The following is a 9519-nucleotide window of genomic DNA, read 5'->3' on the forward strand; positions in this document are numbered from 1 at the left end:
ATTCGTAACAGTAGCAAAATTACAGTTAAGAAGTAGCAGCAAAAATAATTTTGTAGTGGGGGGGGGTCACCACAACATGAGGGAACTGTATTAAAGGGTGGCAGCATTAGGAAGGTTGAGAACCACTGCTCTTGAGGGTTTTCAATTAGGCTGTGAGATCCCCCCTGAACCTTCCTCCATCTGGATCACTCTCCTCCCCCAGAACCTATCCAGACCCAGGGGAGACCGATGCCTGGGCTGGAAAAGCAGCAGGCTAGGATCCCTGAGGATAGACTAAGGATCTCACCCGTACTAAGTGCTTTACCGCTGAGCCACACACCCCCTGCGGCCTTTAATACCTTCAGAACATCTGAAGCCCGAGGCCTGTACTGGCAAACCTGGGGTGCATACAGCCACACATTGCCTCTCCCTCAGCTGCTGATGGCCAGGAAATGAAAGGCAGTCAGCTGTGTGATGAGTGAAGCCCATTTTCCTAGGCTCCCGACAAGCCAGGGGAATTCGGGTGTGTAAAGGCGGGAATATGGCATCTCATGGAGCAAGGGGATTAGGCGAAGCCCAGCTCCAGTTTCTGGGGCCGTGACCATCACTGACCCAGCCTGGGTGGTGGGGTGTTTCAGTGTGTCCGTATTTGACACTCCTATCAAGGTCTATGCCTCCTCCAACCAGGAAGTACTGGCGACAGCCTCATCCAACAGTGTGGCAAAGAGGACATCAAGTCACTCCCCTGCTAGGTCATGGAAAGGTCTTGTACTTCTTACTGGGGTACTTGGAGCGAAAGCTGTCTTTAGAGCAGCCCCCAGAAATTCGGCAGATGTTTCCTACCCAGTGAGCTTCTGTGGACTTGTCCGAGAAGCATGAGCATGTACTAGCCGGTGGGAGTCTCGGGCTCATGTGGATATAAAGGAGTTAAATTTAAAAATGGGTCTGCAGCACCCATGACCCACGACACCCTGCTCTGTAAAAGGTGAAACCCATGCCCCTTCCTATTCAAAGTCTGGACCAAGATAAGGCCCTTCCAAGGGGTGGGTCTCTCCGTGGGCATGAAACCAGTCAAGGCCAGCTTCTTAGCTGCCACTGGCCATGTTCAGCTTCACTGGACTGGCTTAACTGGCCAATAAAGCCACGACCATGGGCGCTGGCTTTGTTTGTTTTTGTTTTTCGAGACAGGGTTTCTGTGTAGTTTTGGTGCCTGTCCTGGAGCTAGCTCTGTAGACCAGGCTGGCCTCCCCTGTAATATGCTAAACTGGGACACTACCCATTGGCATGCATGAAGGAAAGGAGCTGTAACGGCAAGTGGGTGCGCCCTCCACGGGAACTTCACTGAGATTCCCAGCCTGGCGAAGCAGCTGCACTCAGGCAAGGACTGGATGGGTTCCATGAGGAATGGCTGCAAGTCCTTCAGTTTAGTTCAGGCCCAGAGTAGCAGAACATCGAGCAACAGACCGCTGAACAAGTGACTCCAAAATCACGTGTTTATCGGTAGCTGGGGCTAACGGGGCAGGGGTCTATGGGTCACAGTCCTCGGGAACAGCAGCTGTGATGATGAGTGAAGGTTCCAGGACACTGGGGCTGGCAAAGCTCTCCTCCGCACACAGTCTCTGGCTAGGGAGCTGGGAGGCAAGGCCACCCTGGGTCAGGGACTCCACAATGACCTCTGCAGAGCCCATCTCCAGGTCTGCAGGTGGCTGGAGCGCCACCACCACCATCTTCTCGTCCTCGATGACTAGGTTTCGGAGCTTGCGCTGCCGTGGGTTGTAGTTCTCCACCCTATCGTGGATCTCCATGTGCCTCCGCAGGTGAGCCTGAGGGAAAGGGGAGGCTCAGAGCTGGGGACAGGACGGGGGGAGCAGGAGCCCCAGGGCCTGGCCTACCTGCCGAGTGAACTTGTAGCCACATTCGGTGCACTCGAACTTCCTCACGCCCTTGTGCCGTCTGACGTGCACCCGCAACTGTTCCACGGCTGCAGGAGGAACGGGCCACTGGCGTTAGCAGGGAACATGGCAGGGACGGGACTGAGATGGAAGACAAGACACCCCAGGGCCTAAGGCACAGGAGGCAGCCCCGGGCAGGGTCTCCCCCACTCCAGGCTCTACAGCACCACACTGAGGCCACCATCGCCCTGGTCCAGGGCGCCCTGCCCCCACTTCCTCCACCGTCACAGCCATCCACTCTCCCCACATGGAAGACAGAACTCTGCTAGCTGGAAGGTTCTAAGGAGCACTGGGAAGCCACTGTTGCCCTTGAACTCCATAGACCCTCCAAGTCAGGAAGGCAGGCGATGGAGGCCAGGCCCTCTGTTCTCCCACAGCTTGCCCACTTACCTTTGAAGGTCTTGCCACAGATCTGGCAGAAGTGAGGCCTGCCCTCCTGGTGACGACTGGCCACATGCCTCAGAAGGGGCCCCTTCTCGGTGAAGCGCTGCTCACAGAATTCACAGCTGAAAGGCCTCTCACCCGTGTGGGTACGGTTGTGCTTGTCCAGACTGGCTGTGGGGACAAGGTGGATCTCAGTTGCTGGCCCGAGCCCTGGGGAGGGAGGGGACGGGCCTGGCTCACCTTGGGTGCGGAAGGTCTTGCCACAGAGGTGGCACTGGAAAGGCTTCTCGCCTGTGTGTGTGCGGAGGTGCATGTTGAGGTTGGCCTTCTGGGTGAAAGCATGGCTGCAGAACTCGCAGACATAAGGCCTTTCATTCCTGTTCGGATGGGGACACAAGGCGAGGCCATCACTGGGGGAAGCCATCCCCTTCCAGTCATCTGTTAGAGCTGGAACATGCTAAGCTGTAGGGCTTGGGTGGCTCCAGGCAAAGCACACCACGACCGTTCTCAGAAGCAAAGGAGAAATCTATAGGTCAGGAAGTCAGGAACCTAAGGGACAAAGACGTGCCTCGGCCTGAGCCCTCCCCGGCAGCCTAACAAAGCTGCCTGCCTCACCCGACCACGCAAGGGCCCTTCGGAAGGGAGGGGGGAGGGAGGGCTCCTACCTGTGCTTGGCCTTGATGTGCATCTGCAGCCCGTTGCGGCTCGAGGCGCGGTGCCCGCACTCCTCACACACAAACAGCTTTTCTCCACGATGCTTAAAAGCCTCGTGCAGCTGCAGCTCCGTCCTCGACAGGAAGCACTTGGCACAAGTGGGGCACTGCGGGCGGGTGAGACAGGCAGGGGGAGCAGTGCCGGGTGAGGACAGGGTGGGGCTCCCCAGGAGCCACAGGTGCCCCCCCCCCCCCCCCCCCGCCACTTACTGCATGGGGTTTAGGGGCTCCATGCAGCTTGATCATGTGGCTCTGCAAGTCCTTCTTCTGCATGAACTGCTGGGAGCAGGAGGAACACTGGAAAAACAGGCCCCGTCAGCCCAGCAGCCTGCGCCATCAGTGCCCTGTCACCAGTTCACGGCGGCGAAGGAGGGCCTGACCCAGGTGCAGGACAGTCCCTGATCTACTGAAACTGGCCTCCAAGAGGGGGCGCTGCTCAGCCATCCACACCATTCCCAGAGGATGCTGAGCAAGTAAGGCTAGAGATGGTGTCACTGGACGGGCGAGAAGGCAGGCTTCAAGGGCGAGCTGCCAGATCCCACCCCAGGCAGAGGGTCCACATCCCTATGCAGCCCACGACCCTGGGGACCAGCTGGCCGACCTTGTAGGGCATTTCCCCCGTGTGAGACACCATGTGCAGCCGCAGCTCCATCCTCCGGCGGAACGTCTCCTGGCACACGGAGCATGTGAAGACCTGGCAGTGTGAAGGGCAAGCAGGGCCAGCATCAGGAAGGGCCTCTGCCTGCGACGGCAGCCTCTGCAGGGGCTTCCACACGCTGCTGGGAAGTGTCTGCCTGGGGCAGGGGGTGCTGGGGTAGGAGAGGTCAACATGTAACCTGCCTGCCTTAACCACCCCAGAACACTGAGCACTACTGTACGCCAGACCCTTCTCAGCTCGACAGGCTCGAGACAGGGGCCCAGCTGCTAAGGACCAGTCTCTGGGAAGAGGAGGGCGGGGTTTAGCCAAACACTACCCACTTGGGGCACGGGACAGCAAGCGGCCCTTCCCAGCAGCCATCCCCGATAAACACTTTCCTTGCTCCAAAGCCCAAGATGGAGCTAGCCCAAAACATCCCTGTAGGGCTTATCCCGAGCCCTCTGAACAAGTGTCGGACTTGTACTGGATGTGGACATGATACCATCCAAGGCCCCTGCAGCTCTTATTTTATAATCCTGTAGTTTCCTGGGGGTCCTTCCCAGATGGCTTGAAGACACAGGCCCCGGGGCTCCTGCCCACAAATACTTGGACCAATCCCCAAGTACCTGTTCTGAGCGGTTCATGCAATTCCGGGCTTCGTGCTCCAACAGATTCTCCTTGCGAAAGTAACACTTGCCACATTTGGGGCACTCGAAGGGTTTCTCCCCAGTATGCTTCCTGCCAAGAAGGGAGGCCGCAGAGGTGTGGGGCTCAGAGGCTTTCCCATCTCTCTGGTACTCAGGACCCCTCCCACTCCTGCCACGGACCTATGCTGACCATGGTGCACAGGAGGAGGTGTCTGAAGCCAGCCAGGGCTCACCACAGAGGCTCAGCGACACCCAGGTTGGACATGCAGGGGCAAGGCCAGAAATTCCCTCCAGCGTAGAGATGCTCAGGAAGGGAAGAAACAGTAGCCATAGGTTCAAGTGGCCCCACGCTGGAGGGACCCAGCTGGGAGCAAGTAGTCAGCCCTACCTCTGGCAGCCTCGCTAAATGGCTGCTGTAGAGCTGACTGGCACAGCCTGGTTGGTAGCCTCCTCTCTGTGGGCTTCACTTTCAACCCCATGGCAGACAGGTGATATGGCTCAGTGGACAAAAGCACGTGGCTGTCGAGCCAGAGGACCCACGTGGTGAGAGAAAAACCACTCCCACAAGTTGTACTCTGACTTCTACACCCCTCCCCATGAGTAAATAAACACCTGACTCCGCTCACTTCCTCTCAGTGATATCACAAGTATGGCTGCAGCAGCTCCCAGGGTCCCACCAGCCACCACTGGTTCCCTGGCTCCCTACCTATCTCACCAGCAGGTTCCATTAAGTTCAGAAGCCTTTGAAGATAAGGCAGCCCTCATTACCTCTTGGCTCACAGGCCTCCAGAGCTTCCTATTCATACTGAGAGGGCCCGGGGGCCTAGGAGGACATGGCAGCCTGACTGAACTAGCCGGCCCCTTGACGGCCTTCCTCTAAAGTCCTTGCCTGCCCTCACCCCTCATACCAGTCAGGCTCACTCCAAGCCCAGGACATTATTGCTAGCTGTTCCCAGAAGGCTCTCCCCAGTGAACAGCTTCCTTACCTTCTAGCCTAGGTGGGTGGCAGAAGCTATAATGTAATCCTAGCTACTTGGTTTGGATTTTTTTCCCCCCAGTTCCCAGTTACTCCAAGCCAAGGCAGAAGGATCACCAGCTCGAGGCCAGCTGAAAAAGGGCTCGGGATGTGGCTCAATGGCAGAGGCCCTGGGGTTCAGTCCCTACCACTGAAGGCCACGGGGTAAGGGAAGCTCCCCACCTTCTTAATATGCCCCAGGTTAGTGGACACTGACCCTATGCAGTAGACCCCAAAACCAGTTCCTGGCCCTACTCTCCTCCTACCCCTCCCTGCTCTAGACACGGCCTCACACTCTGGAGCCCCAACTGGGGGGACTCACAGGAGGTACAAGATTGCAGGCCTGAGCCAACAACCCAGACTAAATGTAGAATATTAAGATGTGTTACCAGAGAAACTCTGTCTCGAAAAACCAAAAAAAAAAAAAAAAAAGTTACATTTGTTTAATGATGCAAAAATGTGCTGCATTCTTTTATGTTGCATTTGTTTAACCCTGTGAAGCTGTGTTACTTTGCCTGTGTAAAACACCTGAGGGTCTAATAAAGAGTTGAACAGCCAGTGGCAAGGCAGGAGACAGAACAGGCGGGGCTGGCAGGCAGGGAAAATAAGTAGGAGAAATTTGGGAGAAGAAGAAAAAGCAAGATCAAGGAGTGGGAGAAAAGAAGGGGCCAGCCACAAAGTAGGAAGGAAAGATATATAGAAATAAAGGGAAAAGCCCAGAGGCAAAAGGTGGACAGGATAAGTTAAGAAAGGCTGGCTAGAAACAAGCCAAGCTAAAGCTGGGCATTTATAAGAATAAGCCTGTGTGTGATTCATTTGGGAGCTGGGTGGCGGGTCCCCAAAGAGCAAAGAGTAAAAAAGAACAACACTAAAACTCACTACACAGACTCAAACCTGTAGCAATCCTCCTGCCTCTACTTTCCACGTGCTAGGATTACAGACAAATGCCGCCATGTGTAGATACAACCATCTCTTGACGTCACCCCTTTCCAGTTCTCAGGGATATCAGCAAACCACAGACCAAGGAAGGGATGGATGGAGCATGGGCACCACCTGTACAGCCTCAGCTACCTCAAAGCCAAAGCACAGGGACGGCAAACAGGTCCAAACCCTGCTCCAGGTGACAACCCCGCTCCAGGTGAGCACTAGCAGCTTCCCAGAAATATACTGACGACACAATGTGGCTCAACACAGCCTGACTTTTACAAAAACAAACTGTAACAGATTAGCAGAGTTGCAGGGCTACTGAGCCCTTGAGATGTGACTTGAGGCTGTGGCACTGAATTTTATTTTAAGTAATTTGAACTTAAAACAAGCCAGGTGTGGTGGTGCATGCCTTTGATCTCTGCACTCTGGAGGCCCAAGCAGGCAGATCTCTGTGTTCTTGGCCAGTCTGGTCTACATAGTGAGTTACAGGCCAGCCAGGGCTACATAGAGCGACCCTATTTAAAAAAACAAAACAAAAAACAGTCCTAAGGTATGGTGGGGTATGCCTTTAATACTAGTACTTAGGAGGCAGAGACAGGGAGATCTCTGAGTTCAAGGCAGTTTGGTCTACATAAGTTTGAGCTACATAGTAAGGTCTCTTTTTTTTTTAACTAAATAGGAAAAAACTTCACAGTTCTATGGTGGTCTCAATTAGACAAATGGTCTTTTATACTTCTTTTACTCCCAGAGCTAATATCCCCAGAAACACAGGCAGCCTCAGTCCTGAGGATTAGCGTCTTGTCAAAGCCTACACTGCCAGACTCCAGAAAGCCCCACAATCACACCTCAGCTCTAGCTCATGAAGGAGCCAGAGGTTTGTCTCATGTCTCCTGTGGACAGAAGCCTGTCCACGGTCAAAGTCCACAGGGGGTGGGTGGAATGTACTATTTAGGTGTCCACAAATTCACGATGCACAGGAAGACAGGGAGGAAGAAGATGCATGCCAACCAGGCACTATCTGGACCTAACATGGAGCCCCTAGCCCCCACAGAGCCCAGAGGAGGGGTGCTCAGGACCCCTCCCTCAGCACAGAAGGGCAGATGAGGAAGGAAAATAGGAACAGCGCGTTTACCTGTTGTGGACTTTTAGGTAGTATTTGCTGAGGAACTTTTTATGGCATGTGGGACATTCAACCGGCACTGCTGCACCCCTCCGGCCTTCTCTGGGCTCGGCTGCCGGGGAACCTGCACCCAGGGCTGGCTCGGCAGCACAGGGCTTTCGGACCACTTTGGACTTCCTCCTGGTCAGCACAGTCTCAGGCTCAGAAACGGAATCACCATCTCCGTCGTCCTCAACTTGAACCACCACTTCCCACTAGAGTAGAGGAGGCAGCAGAGGGGCAGGGTCACCAAAGCAGCTTGAGGGACCCAGCTTTAGATTCCAACACAAGCCCCGTCCCAGATGGTCCCCTTTCTTCCTGGGCCCAAGAAAGACCACATGTAAATCTTGGAGTCGGAGGAAAGGGTCTGTTAACTTGGGAGCTGGCCAGGTTTCACTGCCATAGGGAAACACGTGTGATCCTCATGCTCACTCCACCCCTAGGAAGCTGGCAACCATGGCTAAGGGTAGCTCCCAGAGAGGTCACCTGAGGCCACTGGCTTCCTATGTTTAACTCCAGAAGTGCCCATCTTTACCCTTAAGCTTGCCTCCCCAGTTCCTACACCCTGGTAGCAGTACCTCATTGCTCTCGCCCTGCAACGGGGCACCTCCAGCCTCGAAAGGCCTTGGAGGCTCTTTGCAGTCCTCAGACTCCTTGTCCTCTGAGGGACAAGGCTTCGGAGCCTGCTTGAGTTTCCCACAGAGGAAGGAGGGGCTGTTTTGAGCAGGGGGATTGAGCTGGGACTGCTGACTGTCTCTGGACTCCTGATCCCCAGGGGCCAGGCTCAGAGTCCTGAAAACTTCCTCCTCGTCCAAGTCTGTTGGCTCCTTGAGGTGGCTTTTCACATCCTGGGAGGCAGGTTGCCCCAGTCCCCTCTGGACACTTGGTGCCTGTCCCACTGGGGTTCTGGGCTGGAAGCTCTGACAGAGCTCCACGGCCTCCGGCACCCGCAACTCCTTGGCTGCCAAGAGCACCTGATCCCTGTTCCCTGAGGTGAGGGCCAGGTGACCAGTGTAGAAAAAGTCCAGCAGGAGGCCAAAAATCTCAGCAAAACCTGCAGGAAGGACAACGCTGCCTCCTGAGCCGTCCCCATAGATTCTCTGGAAGAAATGGCTGCAACAAGCCAGGACACTCCAGTGTGCCTTGAACACCAGGCCCCCCACGTCCAGAGTGGCGTCGCAATATTGGCCTTTCTCCCGCTGCTTGTTGAGCTCCTGCAGAACCCTCACGCTGTGCTGTACGAAGGAACCGTCCATAATCTGGAAAGGAAGGCAGACATAACAATCTGGCCAGCCCAACAGAGAAAGCCCTCAGACTGTAGCGAGTTGGACCCGTTAACAGCCACCTATGCCGGGATGAAGGCTTGGGTCAAGGTTAGAAGGTGCACGCGGAGCACAGCCAGAGTGGAGTGACAGCCTCTCAGGGGCGGGGAGCGGCATGGGTTGGCCAGGAGGGAGAGAGCCTCCGGAGACGGAAAGCATGGTGCAGGACAGGGCAGGACAGGGTCGGAGTAGGGTGCTAGTGAGAAAATATGAAAATGCAACTTTGGGGACAGACAAGAGTGAACGCGAGCCGATCCGCCGCGCACTCGAGGCACAGCCAGGAGGGCAGGCCGGCGGCTGCGCACAGGTGACCCAAGCCCACGCCGCGCTTGCAAGTCGCAAGCGGAAGGCGGCGGCCACACTCTCGTCGGCGCCTGGGGCGGCTCGCCGCTTCCCTCCCGCGCCCTCCTCACCCGGCCAGTCCTCTCGGCTCACACCGGCCTCACTGCTCCGGGAGAGTCCACTTCCACCGCCCACAAGACTAACTCCTGCCCGGCCCACTGCGCGGAGACGCCGCCGTCCCCACGCCGGATGTGACGTTGGGGCGCACTGGGCAGAGCCGGACGCCTTGGCAGCTTAGGACTCTTGTGTCCCCGCCCCGAAGGCGGAGCCTCGGGGGAAGACCAATGGGCCGCGCAGGGGGCGGGACCAGACCTGAATCCGACAGCGCTGGGTCTCATTACCGGAGTCGCCTAGCAACATCAAACGAGGCGCTAGCTCCAGCTAATTGATGAGCGGTCCCAAGCTCCCCCACGGATCGGAAGCGCAGCCAAGAAGCCATACG

At 56.2% G+C, this 9519-nt stretch overlaps 1 protein-coding gene across 3 annotated transcripts; it reads right to left on the bottom strand.

Moving 5' to 3' along the window:
- Positions 1-1454: 1454 nt before the first annotated feature.
- Positions 1455-9274, bottom strand: Zbtb48 (zinc finger and BTB domain containing 48). 3 transcript variants are annotated; one of them, XM_037203222.1, is made up of 11 exons: positions 9171-9274; positions 7992-8672; positions 7387-7628; positions 4292-4403; positions 3630-3722; positions 3239-3325; positions 2981-3135; positions 2556-2692; positions 2322-2486; positions 1872-1960; positions 1455-1802 (listed from the first exon to the last, which is right to left on the bottom strand). In XM_037203222.1, exons 2-11 carry the CDS (start codon positions 8667-8669, stop codon positions 1506-1508), a joined length of 2055 nt encoding a protein of 684 aa, XP_037059117.1. In that variant the 5' UTR covers positions 8670-8672; positions 9171-9274; the 3' UTR covers positions 1455-1505. The 3 variants fall into 3 exon arrangements, with proteins under 3 accessions (XP_037059117.1, XP_028738930.1, XP_037059118.1); XM_028883097.2 differs by having other exon boundaries at positions 9149-9274; XM_037203223.1 differs by having other exon boundaries at positions 1672-1802; positions 1872-2012; positions 9149-9274.
- Positions 9275-9519: the final 245 nt, after the last annotated feature.

This window comes from Peromyscus leucopus, chromosome 2 (assembly GCF_004664715.2).
Source record: "Peromyscus leucopus breed LL Stock chromosome 2, UCI_PerLeu_2.1, whole genome shotgun sequence".
In the NCBI taxonomy this organism is placed as follows: Eukaryota; Metazoa; Chordata; class Mammalia; order Rodentia; family Cricetidae; genus Peromyscus; species Peromyscus leucopus.